The sequence below is a fragment of the Mustela erminea genome, chromosome 2, assembly GCF_009829155.1.
Source record: "Mustela erminea isolate mMusErm1 chromosome 2, mMusErm1.Pri, whole genome shotgun sequence".
In the NCBI taxonomy this organism is placed as follows: domain Eukaryota; kingdom Metazoa; phylum Chordata; class Mammalia; order Carnivora; family Mustelidae; genus Mustela; species Mustela erminea.
In genome coordinates this window covers 35,181,593-35,198,892 of record NC_045615.1, presented here as the reverse complement: position 1 = coordinate 35,198,892, position 17,300 = coordinate 35,181,593, and the positions used below count along the sequence as shown (strand labels likewise).

Genomic DNA, 17,300 nt, shown 5'->3' with positions numbered 1-17,300 from the left:
TAAATAAATACACAATAAATTTTATAGCATGTTAGGTACTAATACATAATGAAAATGCATATCAACAAAGGTAGATGAGCATATTTTGGAGGATGATTTCAAATTTTAAATAGGAGAGTCAGCAAATCTCACTAGTAAACATCTATCTGAAGAAAGTAAATAAACAATTCATGAGAATATCTGGAGACCGTATATCATAGATGGAAAAAACAACATCTATAAAATGCCATGTCAGGAGTAGTCTTTCAAAAGAAAAGAAAGGAAGTTATATGACTGCAGATAAATGATTGTGGGAGAAAGTTCTACGGGGGTGATCAATTGATCAGAGAGCTAACTGGATGTTACATCATGAAGTTCCATGTAGACAATTTTAAGAAAGTTCCAGGACCGGAGAAGTCAGTTTAGAGGAACAGAGGCTACCATCTTCCATCCATTGCCTTGCTCGTAAAGCTAGAGTGTCACTGGAAGAGTAGGGAGCAACTATTTCTACTTTTATGGTGGCCACCTCTTTATCCTGTGCATGCCAAGAGCTAGGTAGTTCTTTGTTCCTCATTGGATATTAGATAACTTGGTGAACTTGCAACTCTAGATCTATAATCTAGATGTTTAGGTGAAATTATAATATTGTTGACTTGTCCAACTTTTCCTTTTTACTAGAGTGGCAATGACTTTCTTTGCCTATTTGTACTTTCTAAGCAATATCAAAATCTTCACATTATTTTTGAAGTATATTGTTTTCATTTTTATCATTATATAGAGAATCCGGATTGTATGTATCTCAATTTGATTTTTTCTTTAGTGTTGTTTTTGAATACTTGTAAAATGTCTATCCTTATTTATTTAGATACTTATAACCTCTTAAGTGATGGCAAAATTTGGCTATTTCTCAGTTTTTTCCAAATGGATGGAGGATGTTTTCTGCACTATTTTCTTTTTTTTTTTTCAAGTTTTTATTTAAATTCAAGTTAGTTAACATACAGTGTCATACTAATTTCAGGTGTACAATATAGTACCTCAACACATACAACACCTAGTGCTCATTACAAGTGCACTCCTTAATCACTACCCTTTAACTCATCCCCTACCTACTTCCCCTCTGGTAACCACCAGTTTGTTCTCTATCATTAAGAGTCAATGCCTTGGTTTCTTTCTCTCTCTCTTTTCCCTTTACTCTTTTTATGTTTCTTAAATTCAACACCTGAATGAAATCATGTGGTATTTGTCTCTGACTGACTTATTTTACTTAGTATAATACTCTCTAGCTTATCCAATTAAATAATGGGCAGAAGACACAAATAGCCATTTTCAAAAGAAGACATACAGATGGCTAACAGACAAGTGAAAAGATGCTCAACATTACTGATCATTAGGAAAATAAAAATCAAAACTGCAATGAGGTATCACCTCATGTCTGTCAGAATAGCTCAAATTAACAACACAAGAAACAACAAGGTGTTGATGAGGATGTGGAGAAAGGGGAATCCTTTTGTGTTGTTGGTGGGAATGCAAACTGGTGCAGCTACTCTTGCAAAGAGTATTATGAAGGTTCTCATAAAGTGAAAAATAGAACTACCCTATAATCCAGCAATTGCACCATTAGGTAGTCACCCAAAGAACACAAAAATATTAATTCATATATTAATTCAAAGAGTTACATACACCTTGCTGTTTCTGGTTAGCATTATCTACAGTAGCCAAATTATGAAAACAGTCCAAGTGTCCATCAACTGAAGAATGGATAAAGAAGAAGTGGTGTGTGTACACACACACACACACACACACACAATGGAATATTACTTGACCATAAAAAAGAATGAAAAATATTTTCTTTATTAAATGTATGCTTTTAATTGATTTTATAATGTACTAGTAGTTTCAAAAAGTCAAGGACGTGATGTATATATTTGTATATAAATGTATATATGTGTGTGTATGTGTGTGTGTGTGGGTGTATACACACCGATTCATTTGTTAAATATTAATATTACATCATTCAAATCCTATATATATATATTCTTAATTTACTTGATCTAATAGAATCTCTAGAATCAAGTCTCATTATTATTTTGTTTCTTTGATATTCCTTACTTCTATGTAGTTTATACTTTTAAATACTTTGACAATCAACCATGTCATTCTAGATCTAACGGACATTCTACAATACTAATGGGATATGTCTGGATATTTAAATTTAATTCTCTAATATTTCCAGATATGCTTCCAGTTTTTCATAGTCTCAATGAACACACACAAACACACACACACACATCCAATGAGGTGTCTAATTGCTGCAGCTTGTAAAACTGCATGGCACATGGAATAGTTGCACCAAAATAAACAAAATGAAATCATATATTTTTGTCAACAATTTTTTTAATTATGCAAAATTAATATGCTGTATGTTAATATAATACTTTATATCTGTATATTTATTTTTGCTCAATTTATATTTCCTTCAAGAAAAATTAATGTATCCAAAGGATGTTTATTGATCTAGAGAAAGTCATTAATAATATTTTATTTACAAGCTCAAATGTTGAATGCTATGCTACTCCTTGCTAATAGTTCTGACCATAGTAAAGAACTTAAATTAGGAGCAAAACTGATTTGAAAGTAGGTGGGTAAGCTGAAGCACACTAAAGTAATTCAGTGATAATTTCAGAAAGTTACATAATTTCATGTATGTTGAGTCCCTATCCTGATTATCATGAGACTTTTCACTTGAACTTCATAGCACTGAACAAGTATTTAGATCCAGGTTTAAAAGAACATTGTGATTTTCTTTGGAAATGAAAAATGGAAGTATAAAAATTGCACCATTAGGTAGTAGGTATACACATGAACAACAGACATTTTTAACGGAAGTAATAGTATATTCTTTTGACACTAAAACAATTTGGATTCTAAGTGGTTAAATGTGTATTTGCAGACAGTCTTCAAAACATTAATCAAACACTAAAACAGAATATATTTGTGTTTTAGTATGTCCTTTCTCAATTTCAGCCAAATGATACTACGTACAAAATTTAAATATGTATCTAAACATGAATCTCCAAACATTGAGAATTTTATCATTATTAAACTCAAGTAAAAAAGAACAATTAAAACTTTTCTAATTCATCAAGTGTAGCTGTAAATCACTGTAAAATAGCTATAGTGTACTCATTAAATACCACAGAGACACGTACATTTTGCTGATGAATATTACTAAAAAGCTAAGTGTTTTTCCAATTACTAATAGGACTAGGTAATTTATTAAATGCAAACAAACAAATAAAGAATATGCTCATATGGTCTGGTTAAGATTTAGTATTCTGTGAAGATGGGAAAAGTTACCACAACTTAAGAATACAGACAAGAACTTTTATAGCATGACTTTCAGAATACATTTCCATTATGAAATTTCCCAGGAGAGGTAAATGATATTAGTGTGTTTTTGGAAAGAAAGTAAAGATAGGCTTTTGATAAGGTGCTGCTTTTGTTCTCTATTTCCATTCATACAGGAACACATAAATGGTAGATATATGAACAAGTGATATTAGAAGTAACCCTGGTGACTTTTTAAGGTTGTAATGTTGGGTCGTCCATTTTCATCTTGTATTGATTTCGATCATAGCAGTATTCTTAAAATTTTTCTCACTTTAAAATTTACATAATATGATAAATTGTCAGATATGACTAAACATACTGTTTCATCCTAGAAAATCTTCACTAACAAATGTAAAATCCAGGCAAACTAACTTATTTCTCAAAAGAAAACCCTGTGAAGAATTTTTGGGTGAGGATCTGAAAGGTGATAAGATCTACATTGCATTTTTTAAAAAGTGTTTCAACTTTTCATAGATATAATTAGACAGAATACAGTTGGTTTGTTATGCGTGATGGCACTTCTTTGGGAATATATTCCATTGTCTAATATTTTCACTTAAAATATTATCTAAAATCCTTATTCTCTGACCCCAATCTGTTTCTCTTTCCTGTGTTTATCAATGATGTCATATATGAGACTGCTCATGTTTGTCTCTTTTTATTATGTCTAATACTTATTCAGTTGCGTTTGACGTCTGGTTCCTTAATATGCCTTGGTTCATAATATATACTTTCAATTTAATTGTATTAAAAACCATAAACTCACCTTGTTGCAGTGGCTCTGCCCCCAATTTCCCTTTTCTTCAAATCTTCATTCTATTTCAAAATAATACACTTTAAAAGTGTTGTTTCCACTGCCATTTCTCTTTTTAAAAATCACTGAGTCCTTATTACCTGGATTCTATCCAAATCCTTTTTTTATCTATCTATCTATTTATTTATTTATTTATGTACTTTTTGCATTCTTCACCTCCTTCCCTCCATAATCGTATCGTAACCTATTTTCTTGCCTTATCTATATCACCTCCTTTACATAAAACTTTTATTTCTTCTTGGTCAAGGTCGAAGTTCTCCCTCAAGGACTCTCACATCTATTTTCATTCTCGATTTCTCACCTTTCTCATTCCCATGCCCTGAATCGCTATTGCTTCACTTTGCCCCTGCTTATTACAAATCTACTATTTGATGTTAGAGTTTTGTTTTTGTTTGTTTGTTTGCAGTCACCTCATAATTTTATCCTGGTTTTTCCTTTTTTTTTTTTTTTAAGATTTTATTTATTTAAGACAGAGAGAGAGGGAGAAAGAGTACAAGTAAGGGAGAGGAAGAGAAAGGGGCAGAGGGAGAGAGAAAGAAGACTCCCCGTGGATATGGAGCCCTATGCTGGGCTCAAACCCAGGGCCCTGAGATCATGACCTGAGCTGGTCAGATCCTCAACCAACTGAGCCAACCAGATGCCCCTATCCTGTTTTTTTCTTCAGTTTTTACACATACCTACATTTTTGATGAGATCATTATTTGCAACACAATTTATATTTTATATAAAAAGACAAAACAAATGCCTTTCCTTGATTGATCTCACTTTACTTGCCCTCTACCCCATCAAATCAACTTTAAAAATAATGCAGAACACCAGACTATGTTGGAAGCACTGGGAAACAAAACAAAATATCAATATGCACATTAAAACATTGGACTCTCAAGGGTTAAAATTTAAGAGGTTTATTCTCTTTTTATCAAGCAATGTCTACAGACAGAGCATCCACATGGTATAAGCTACCAAAGAAGAATGTATGAGATGGACTTATATTAAATCATTAGACACTTTATATGGTTCATGTTCACAAGGGAGAAAATTGCTAAAAAGGAAAGCAGGTAAGTAGAAACATAAGCTGGTAGTTTATTAAATCTACCTCTCATAATGTTTTCTTAAGCTAAGAAGAAATCTACTGTATCACACAGCTCAGGATGCTATATATACATAAGATATTACACACACTATAAAATTTCAGGTTTCTAAGCAGTTTTATACAATTTAAATTTGAGTAAAATTTGTATTTAAAAAAGACCTTATTGGATTACCTTCAGTAAACGGAGGTCATTTCAACAACCCATTAGCATTTTTAGCAACAATTAAAAAAAAAAAAAAGTAAAAAGATTCTCCAAACATGTAAGCTATTACTTTAAGCCAAGATAATTATCTGCTTATTTCAATAAACCAACTCTCTAGTTTTAATTCAGTTCTGCTAGCCTTTTATTTGCCCTTCAAAAAAAAAAAAAAAAGAAGAAGAAGCAATCATTTTTATTTCTATATAGTGTCTCAAATAAGAGAATTAGTTAGGTTTCAATCTATATGCGCAGTTAATGAGAGGGTCATTTAAGGATTATTCAGGAGTTGAGCAGAACTCATTTAGGAAGATTCTTAAGAAATGAAGTTCCTTCATGTGTTATGTTTAAATTGCCAATGCAAGAGTAAATTATCTCTTTACTCACCACTGTGGAGTTATCCCTTACTCTCAATTTCCGCTACTAATTCTCCTAAACCACTAAAGGATTTTTTATCAATTCTCTAGCTAGTATTTTCTCCCTGGTGTTAATTTCCCTATATGTGGTTTACTTTCAGCAGACACAAATGATACTTCTTTTTTAAAACTGAAAGTTCCTGCTGTTTCAACACTGGACTAGAGGAAAAGAAAGAAACATATTCTGCTAATAATAAACATTTGTAAGCAGTTGACATCTGAGACAAACTTGCATTAAAATACAGTGTACTCCAATGATTAAAAGCAAAATGAGTAGAGAATACATTGCAAACATTTTTACAGAATTATTTTTCCTCCCTTCCTCCCCATTTTCCATAGCATGCTGCAGACCATACAGTTAAGTATCAAATAGAGTTTGTTACCTGTATACAACCTAAGGCCAACTTATGCCTTCAAATGATATTTTGCTGAGGTTTAAAATAGTGTCAAAGACAGGATTTAGTGCAATAAATGTTAAACTTTTCTCTTTTAATGACAAAAGATTTATAGTTATGGGGGTGTTCGGAATGCAGCATTTAACCTATCTTTTCCTCTTGTGACATTCCCTTCAAGGCACAAAAGATTATAAACAGTGGATGGGACAGAATATTTTGAAGTAAGAATTTTAAGGTTCCACAATACCTTTTTATTTCTAGTTTAAACATACCAAAAGACAAAGGAAAGAATAAGAGATAAGCCACCCCCAAAATGAAATAGTGCTTAAAGTCATCTGAAATTCCCTGCAGTTATTTTTATGTATTTAAATTTCTATTTTATTAGCTTAAAATGTTATTGTAGATTTGATTCCTGTGATTGATGTAGTTCTTAATGTGTTTTAAGTATTTCTAATCAACCAATAGTACTAATTGTGTGTATCTTTGCAAAAAAAAAAAAATCTATTTTATTTGGCCAACCAAGTAACTTATGCTTGACTAGGGTATCATCTTGTAAAGTTAAGCTGTAAATTTAAACAATGGATTAAGTGCAATGCACTGGAAAACTCTTTATTCAATAGTTATCTAACAGGGCTCCTAGGCATCTCCAACCCAAATGACTGTATTTCCTTTCTCAACTTCAGTAATCTCACAGTTTAACTTATTGAGTCGTCCATCTAGTATAAAAAGAGAGTCCTTGGAAGGTGTCATCAGGTATTGACCAAATAAGCCACTGTCCTGGATTTGCCTGTTCTTCTGGTTCCAAGGCCATTCTTCTGCCTTGAGTGGTTCCTTAAGACTCTTTATCATCTTAACCTTCCCAGAGGAGAGCTCAACAAAGAGCACATCAGTCTGTGTGCTTGAACTACCATAAATGTTGTATTGGTGGGCTTCAGTAAAGGATGGCTGAAATGCCAGATCAGATATGTGCAGATTTGTGTGAATATCAAAAGCCTCTTGTATTTCTCCTCTGATGGTAATGTACTGGACCCTTACAAGACCTTTCACATCATTAATGCTGACAAGATAGTGCCCATCTGGAGAGACATAGGGAGTGCCTGTCACATCACTATTGAATCCAATGACTGAGTCGGTTACACCATCCACCATAAGCTGTGGTGGTATTGCCCCAGTGCTGTCAGGTTTGCAGCCAATAAAGTAGTATCCTCCCAAATGTGTATACGCCAATGACTGAGGAATGCACTTATAGTCCATCAAGTTAATTGTCTTGATGTATGACATGGTTTCAAGATCAATTTTTTGTAGTGCAGCTTCATCTTTATGAAGAATAAATCCAAACCTGAAAAGACGAAAACCAAAGTTAGACAGAAAACTACAGAGTGGTTCCCGTATAAATATGCAATGTGGGCAGGTAGAAAGGGTCATCACTAGTCTAGGCATTAATTGTCAGGCTATGCAGCAATTTGTGTCACCATCGTGTTAGAATTAAACTTTAAATTGTGTTCCTTTCACCTCCTTTCTCTAAGTCATTTATTCATTATAGCCAAACAATTGTAACTCATGGTGTAGAAAACAAAATAATTAAAAGCAATATATCAAGTTAATTGGAACAACAGATTTTACTTTTACCATACATAAAAAGGTAAACATTATTTTGTGAGTCTCTAATCCTTCTGATATTGAATAAGATTGGTTTACTGCTATTAAAGTCAACAACAATAAAAGACTTGAATATATATCTATTATACTCGCTTCATTTACTTCTTATTTTGTCCAAAGACCATCTGAAAAGTCTGACACTCATTATTACTTAGACAATTATCCACATCTTTCTCATTTTCTGAGGGTTTTTTTGTTTTGTTTTTGTTGTTGTTGTTGTTTTTGGTATAGAACTATTAAACTTCTTTTTTTTTAAGATTTTATTTATTTATTTGACAGAGAGAGATCACAAGTAGACAGAGAGGCAGGCAGAGAGAGAGAGAGGGAAGCAGGCTCCCTGCTGAGCAGAGAGCCCGATGCGGGACTCGATCCCAGGACCCGGAGATCATGACCTGAGCCGAAGGCAGCAGCTTAACCCACTGAGCCACCCAGGCGCCCCCAGAACTATTAAACTTCTATTTGTTAGATTTTAAGATTGCCTTGATTACTTTTATGATTTTAACACTCTTTTATTTTAAGTTTTAAATACAGGTTACATTTTTCAACCTTGCTATACTTATATTATCATTTTTAGTAATATACTTGCATTATATTTGTTATCATATATTGAACAACAATGAACCTTAACGATTTATGATTTTTCTGTTAAAGTTACTTAAAAATAAATATTTCTTATTTGTTTTGATAGTCTCTTTAATTATTTCTGTGCTTTTCAAAGCATTTGTCCTGAATTCTAGCTGCAAATTATTTTAAGTCCCTGTGACAAATATAAATATATTTTGTAACTATGACCTATAACACCAGTGGGTTCTTAGAAAAAATAAGTTAAATAAGATAAAATGAGATGGAAAGTAGTATAGAAAATTATATCCAAAATGGATACTGGCCAATAAAATTTTGAAGGACACGTACTTTTGTTTCCCTTAATAATATCAATGAAAACACATACTAGTATTTTTAAAGACTCCATAAAAAAATGGGGGGGGTCTATTGTTATAATGAAAGTGCTCATAAATGAAAAAAAAATTAAACATAAGATGACTTGTGGTACAGTAAAACAGAAACTCTAAAGGTAATTATTTTCACCTGTGCAATTCATTTTTGATATGCTAATCCTCACACAAAATTTTATTTATGTAAAAATAACCACTTCTACACATAATACATAAATATAATGAACTCAGGGTAACAACTCCTTAAAATTTCAAATATAAGCATATGGCAAGCCCCTCAAATAAACGCATCTTCAATATTATAGAAAGGATAAGATGAATGTTCTCAAAAAATCAGTCTTTGTGCTGTAATTGTGGAAGGCGACAAGTGCATCCGTAGAAATTTTACTGAAATAGATGTAAAGATGTAACCACTTCTATGTTATTATATTACATATAGTTGGGAAACTCCATATTACAATTTTAGCTAATTTAAACATTTGTGAAAAAACTATCTGTTGTCTTTAGAGAGATTACAACATCCATACAAAAGAAAAACTACCATGTACACTTACTCCTTTAAATTTTTTAAAAAAATTTTTATAGAACAACTACTGAATATGAGGCACTGGGAATATATCAGATCAACGTAACTCTCCCTGCTCTCAATGACTCTGGGAATTTTAGTAATAAAAACAGAAAACTTAGTGATCAATGTTTAATTATAGCATCTTACTATACTATCATTTAACTTAGTGATTATTGCTTTTTCTATTTACAGGAGATGGAATAAAGTAATCACTTTGAAAATAATATTTCTGGTGTATTTCAGAATGACATTCACCATTTCTGGCTCATTTCCTCGATCTTTCTCTTTTCCTGTGTCCTTAATAACTGTGTTTGTGTCACAACGCCCATCATACCTATTTAGGATAACATTTTCATTTGATTATAATGGTATGAAGAAGAATTTGTTCTATTAAAAATCACTTCCACATGTTTCTATTAAAATAATAATGCTTAGCACAGGTTTTAAATACTACCTGAATATTAGAGAATAAAACAAAAACAAAAACAAAAACAAAACCCTCAAACCAAAAACTGCGTCCCATGATTTTTTGTCAACCTCAAAAATATCATAAAATCCTAGATATCACTATCCATTCTCATACTTGTCTTAATAAATAATTTACTCTGATTACTGTAAAGGGATATTTTTCCATTAATGGACAATCATTAAGGATACAGAAGTATGTATGTGATTGTATCTGTGTGATTTATGAGATTTTGAAAAATGATGGAAAATACTGTCTTTCTTTTATGTTATGCATTGTACCTGTTCCCAGAGACAAAAGCAGTAATATACACATTTAATAAAAGCAAGAAGCCAATCAAGTTTTGGTATTTCAGCTCCTCTTTTAACCTTGAGTCTTTCAGTCCCTTTGGGCAATGGTTTGTGAATGCTAATGAAGAAGAATGTGACAAGCTTTAACTACTCTTGAACTATTTTAACTCTAATACTGAAGAATGCACTCAAGTTTTCTGTGATACAACCCAGCTTCTTTTGAAGGTAATTAAAATTTTAAGAGAAGGTCCAGTTAAAAATGCAAAACCTCCATGTGGGGCGATAAAATCACATCTATTTTGGCGTCCATGCTGCATGCTCCTTTAGGACTAGAAATCTAGCTACATAAGCAGATGCACGAGAATGCCTTCAATTTTTCACTACTGATTTATTGGGTAGGAAGTGATGTCTCTAATTCAAAATTTCCCCCTAGTACAGATTGATATTCAAAAATCTCCCACTGTTCATTAGTCTATGATTAATATTTACGAGGTTCTCAACTTCCATGCCTGCTTAGTATAATAAAATCCTGCCCCAGACTAAGCCTAATATAGTTTGTCTAATATTTGTCAGAATATGTATAGGAAGTTGCAGACTGTAAGAAATGAGAGTTAAACTTACTCTTGGAATCACTGCTTTTACTAGGAAATGAATAAAGCTAGGAAAGTGTGACCCCCTTGGTAACTGCATTGTGTGGATTTTTTGCTGAACTTGGTGAGGAGAATCAGGGCAATGTTTTTCATTTACAAATTATTTTATTTTTCTGAAGTGTAATCAATCTAATTTATTATAAAGATTTTAAGAAGTTCAATTTAATTACTGCTTTTGTACTTTAAGGCAAGGTCCTGAAGTGATTCATACAAGGGAACTTCTTATTTTGGAAGCAATAAAAATTTTCAACCCAGGGTGATTTAGTTTCGTGTTCCAGTTTTTCGATATAATAGGTAGCTGACCTTATGTAAAGTCCTTGAACTCCCTGAGTTTAAATTCCTTCGTTAGAAAAAAAAGGACAAAAGTATTACCTTGCTTGAAGTATAGAAGTTAAATGTGTGTTACCAGGCAAACCGTACATTATCAATAAACAGAACTTGCCTATGCTTTATACATTAAGTAACATAATTTTCCCCTTATGAACCCAATATGATATTTCCTATGGGACTACAGATTATTACAATTCATAAATGGGAAGAACAGAAACAAATTATCAGTTTTTCTGTATAGCCAGTATTCCCAGTTTTTTTTTTATTATTATTTTTTTCTTTAAATAAGCACATTGTGCTACTCCAATGTGGCAGGATTTTTCTCCTTGCAAATTCAGCAGATATCACACTTGTAATAGAAATCCACATTTTTATTCTTGCTCTCACTACTGACAACAGGTTCTATGGCTAGTACACCCTTTACCCAATTACAAATCTCTCACATTTTTAAGAAGGAAGGCAGTCTAGCTCACTCCATCTTCTTTAGAGGTGCTGCATCAGTTCTCACTGAGGGCATGAAGCAGTGAGCATGGTGTGCTGGGTGATTTTGACCTCGGCACAGAGAATGGGATTTGAAATAGATACCTGTCTTGCTCAAGAATTTTCACTTAGAGTAAGAGGAAATTTTGAGACAGACATGGATATCTAATGACATGGAGAATTGCAATCAGAGTATATCATGGCAATTCAAGAGATTTGTAAAAGAAGTTATTTGGCAGAGAGGGGAAAAGAACAGGTATTTAGAGAGAAGCATGGCTGAAATACTATGGAGTCTATTAAGGAGCTCCTCGAAGACCACATCCCACAAGACCACGTGCACTCCTTGCATCTGATTAATGACTGATTTCCCCATATCTCTTGCTCAGTTCCTGAATGGGTCTGGTCACAGAGAAACTTTCAGAGCAATTTCCCAGTTATTGTCACTCCATAGCATCTACCATGTTATTCTACCCTGATTCTGCTTTCAGAGATGCTACTGAAAGAATCCCATAATGGCAATTAATAACCTATATTAATTTGCCATGATCAGTGCCAACAGTGTTAATACTCCAAAGTTTGGTGTGAAAGAATCTCATAACATTTGCACAATAACAATTTTTTTTTTAATCTCTTGAGTCTTAATATAGTGTTGTCTTTCCCCAGAGTCCTCATAGATTCTCACCTGAACAACTCTCTTTACTGCCGACTTTCAGTATTTACCCACTGAGATCAACCCCCATACTACCAGCTGAGAAGTGTTCCTGAACATCCGTACATGACCTCTTTCCTCATACCCCATCTTCTAAACCTCCTTACATTTTAAAACAAGCACTTCTATGTATATCAGTGGACACAAATGGGAAGTGGTAAATGCAAGACTGGGTGTACGTGCCATCAAATGCTCTACCACTGAGCTATGTCCTTGTATATTGAAGGTGTCTGAACATGGGATTACTCAGACACTCTAGCCTGTAATAAAAAAACACTGCTGCAATCCACACCTAAAACAGAAGCATTTTCCAAAACGTTTCTGATATCTTAATAGTAGAAAATATGAAATTCCAGGACAGAATACTTCAACAGGCCTAGGAATTACTTGTGATAGGATTTTACTTGTGAAAATCTACATCTAAAACTTATGATCTAGTACTTAGTGTTTCATAATAGTAATGAGCAAGATTATTAAGACCCTGTTTTTCTAACTGGATTATAGTTAGCACGTTTTTCCAATTGGAAGGTAAGAGATACTTAAGAGAAAAGAAACTGAAATTATAGCCTCTTCTCCACATAATTAAAATATAAACTCACACATGCAATGTGCTGTTGAAATGACATCTTCCATTATGTTACAGCTGAAAGAGAGTTTTCATGGACGCAAAGCATAAATCTGACATGAGCCATCATTCACTAGTTTATGAATTCCTTTATATTTAGTTGTTTTCTATTATCCCAGACTGACCCTTGTAAGAAAAGATTGAATGCTGTTCCCACACAAGTACCAGAGGATTTAGTTTTTATCTGAACTTCACATAAATAGCTCAGTAAAACATACCTGTTCATAAACAGTGGTCACATTCATATTCGGGAGATGGGAGGCACAGAGAAATAGAATTGACACATTTAGTGAAGATTTACAACCAGAGCAAGGACAGTTTCTGAATAGACCTAATGCTTAGATGTATTTGAGAGATCATACTACTTTGAAGATCTCTGTTTTCAAAACATAGGTTGAAAAGCTAAAATAAGCCACAGGATGCCTCCTACCTGCCTTTTATAAGTATATTATAGAAATTCTATGTTAAAGATTTTAATGTTACTTTCCCTACTTTCAGTTTTAGAAATTTTTTCTTTAAAAAGTAGACTGTGTTTCTGAATACTAAATTGCCTATTTTCCTCCTTCTCTGGTATCATATTGTTTGGATCTGTAGGCCAAATTGAAACATAAATGCATAATTTAATTATAGTATATGCAGGATGTGTAATGGCTCAACAGAATTAATACAGTACCTAAAGGTATATCAATTCTAGTGGCCAGGACATTAAAAAATTTTAAAAATATATTTATTAAGAATTCCGTGCACACCGTATATACTACAGACCATATTTCAACAACCGAATTCTTCCACCTCTTTCTGAAGAACTTAAGAGCTTAGGGGGAAAAAAAAGAAAGAAAGAAAGAAAGAAAACTGACAACTATGTTTTCAGATAGCATTTTATAAGATTGCTTGCTCTTCTGACCTGGTTTTGGAAAAGCACATGAAAATCTGAAAATAGGAGCCTCATGGATTGTACCCATTTTTCTAATCCGGGCATGTTTTATGCAGGAATTGGCAATGGAACAGGGATGACATTGTAGAAGTGGATATAGTAAATAGAAGAATGGGAAATAATTTGTGAGTGCAGAGGTGGAAATACAAAAGGAAGGTAAAACAAAGGCAAGAGCAAAATCTGTGAAAACAAAAACAAAAACAAAACAAACAAAAAACCAAAAACCTACCAAAGTGGCCATTGCATACCTGGCAAACAGAAATGATGGGTGAAAAAAAATTCAGTAAAGAACTAGGTCTGTCATGAGTTGGGTTCCAGATACCACGTGACCCAATTCAGTATTATTCACAAGCTGCTATGTTCAGCACACTTTGTACAACCTTATGAAGGAAATGGAAAGGAAATACATGGCTCCTATCCTTAAGGTAATTATAGTCAAGCAGAGGAGTGCTTATAATTGGATGCCCTGACTTTCAAAAAGTGTTTAGGGAGCCTCTTCAAAGATGAGAGGAAGGATGGGTGTAGCTACATCTCTGTTTCAGCTACTAATTTACATTTCAGTTAAGCTACGCTTTAACGTGAAGAGAGAGTTTATATTAGTCTGGATCCCAGAAGGAAAGAAATAAATTTCAATTAGAATAAATCAAGGAGGGTATGATAAAGAGACTGTTTACAGTGAAATAGAAACTGGTCACAAGGGATAGTGCAGCAATATGTGGAGAGTCACAATGAAGCTGTTGTCATTGCTCTATCTGGGTAGGAGGGAGTTATGTGGAGAGATGTGTCTTGTGGTGTTTTGTTACCTGCGATCTAAAGAAAGAGCTGGTCACCTACAAAACAGCACACATGGTGGGGAGTGAGGAGATAGAGAGTGGGAAGGTAGGGGGTATTCTACACTCTGGTCTCATGTTCCTTCTTCGTGCAATCTCCAGTCAGGCTTCTCATTGGCCCAACCAACCAGAAACCCTATTAGCCAGCCTTCTGGGATAGAAAGCAAGGTGGAGAAGGGCGGAATGTGTACCTGGGAATAGAAATGCAAAATAGCAACCACAGATTTCCTTGGCCAAAGAGTCTTGAAAAACTCAACTCCAGTGAAGATACAGAGTTATATGGAGTGATGATTGTGGCATATATGTTTAGTTCCTAAATGGGATCCGTGACAATGGATAAAGGAAAATTGTGTAACTTTCCAAGCTGCAAGAAAGCACTCTTGATTTATTTTCCCCCCTAAAATGATAGCATTTTCTTACTTCCTGTAAAGTTTCAGAAAATGTCTCTTACCTTTAGTTACTGGTAAAATATTTTTAATAATTGCTATGTACTAAATGTTTGTATCCCCACCCCCTCAAGCCCCCAACAGATTCATATGTTGAAGTTCAAATCCCACTGTAATGGCATTTGGAGGTGGGGCCTTTGGAAAGAAATTAGGTTATGGAGGTGAGCCTTCATGGATTAGATTAGTGTCCTTAAAAGAAGAGACATAAGAGAGATGATCTCTCTCTCTCTCTTTCTCTCTCTCTGCCATGTGAGGACAGAGTAAGATGATGGCATTCTGCAAACTAGAAGGAAGGGTCTCTCCACAATCTAAACAGTTTGACATCCTGATCTCTGACTTCCTAGCCTCCAGAACTGTAATAAATACATTTCTGTTGTTTAAGCCATCCTGTCTGTGATATTTTGTTAAAGCAGCCTGAACTGACTAAAACATCATTGGTACCAGAAATGAGTTGCTGTTACAACAGGTTTCTGAAAGTGTGGAGGAGGCTTTGGATCCAGATAAGGCATAAGGGCTGGAGGCGTTTTGAGGTGCATGTTAGAAAAACTCAATATTATTGGGTTGGGGTCACTAAAAGTGATCTTGGTGAGAGCTCAGAAATGAAAGGAGAAAGCTGGAGAGGAAGTCTTTATCTTCTGAGTACATAAATAATCATAAACAGATTGTAGAAATGTGGCTGGTAAAGGGCATTCTGATGAGGTCTTAGATGTCAATGGGGGATATGTTATTAGAAACTGGAGGAAAGACATATCCTTACTATAAAGCAACAGAGGATTTAGTTAAACTGTGTTATTTCTGGTGTTTTGTGGAAAGTAGAACATGAGAATGATGAAATTGGATGTTTAGCTGAGATTTAAAAGCAAAGGGTCGATGAAGTGATTTGGTTCTTCCTGATTGCTTTTAGTAAAATGGAAACAGAAAGAAATAGATAGAAGGAGGAATTGTTACGCAAAAGGAACCAGAACATAAAGATTTGGAGAGATCTTAGCCTGTCTATAATACCAATAAAAGAAGGGAGGGAATGCATACTCAGAAAAGAACATTACCAGTGTAGAAGACCAGCCCTTTGATAAGGATATTAGCATGTTGTGAACCACAGAACTAATCAGCCACCCAGCAGGGGGACTGCCAGTTTGAATTGGAGGAGACAGAAACAGAATGGACTGAGGGAAGTCTGCTGGACTTCTTAAATTTTATAGGATAAGACCACACAGCTCTATATCTATACGAATGTGCATTCTTCTTCAAGATAAAGGAAACATGATTTTAAGGTGATTCAGTGATTATTAGGGCTGCTGTCTCAGTTTGAAAAGGGCCAAGACATCACCCAGAGCCTTGGAAATAAAACCATCACCATGCAGAGCTGTAGGGGCAAGACCACAACTGCAGTGGGGCTGGAAATCAGAACATCAAGTCAGATAATTATTCTCAAGCCTTAAAATCTCATCGAGGTTGCTTTGCCAGATTTTAGACTTATTTCGGACTTATAATTACTTTTTCCTCTCCTACTGCTCCCTTTTGGAGTAAGATGTCTATCTTCTGCCTGCCCCACCATTTTATTTTGGAAGCACATAATATATTTGATTTCATAGGATCACAGCTAGAAAGGAATTTTGCCTCAGTGTGAATCAGACCTGAGTCTTTCCCATATCCACTTTAGATGACATTTAGATAAGATTTTGGATGTTCAACTTTAGAATTGATGCTGGAACTAGTTAAGACCTTCGGGGGGTGCCTGGCTCAGGTCAAGATCCCGGAGTCCTGGGATTGAGCCCCACATCGGGCTCTCTGCTCAGCGGGGAGCCTGCTTCTTCCTCTCTCTCTGTCTGCTTCCCTGCCTACTTGTGATCTCTGTCAAATAAATAAGAAAAAAAAATCTTAAAAAAAAAAAAAAAGACCTTTGGGACTCTAGGATAAAATAAATGTATTTTTTTTCATGTGAGAAAGATATGAATTTTGAGTGATTAGGAGTGAGAATCTATGGGGTGGGGTGGGAATCTATGACTGAATTACGTCTCCCCCACACCTCAAATTCTTATGTTGAAGGTCTAATTCCCAAAGTGATGTTATTTGGAGG

General features: G+C 34.2%; 1 protein-coding gene across 4 annotated transcripts in view; it reads right to left on the bottom strand.

Annotated features, from left to right (window-relative positions):
* Positions 1 to 4,983: 4,983 nt before the first annotated feature.
* The window catches only part of FSTL5 (follistatin like 5), a 761,141-nt gene continuing 748,824 nt past the window's right edge, over positions 4,984 to 17,300 (bottom strand). For 2 of the 4 annotated variants that reach the window (XM_032332636.1, XM_032332637.1), the window contains exon 15: positions 4,984 to 7,622. In XM_032332636.1, coding sequence (XP_032188527.1) covers positions 6,920 to 7,622 — 703 coding nt within the window. In that variant the 3' untranslated portion in view covers positions 4,984 to 6,919. The remainder of the gene's footprint in view (positions 7,623 to 17,300) is intronic. The other 2 variants (XM_032332635.1, XM_032332634.1) reach the window with 1 other exon arrangement.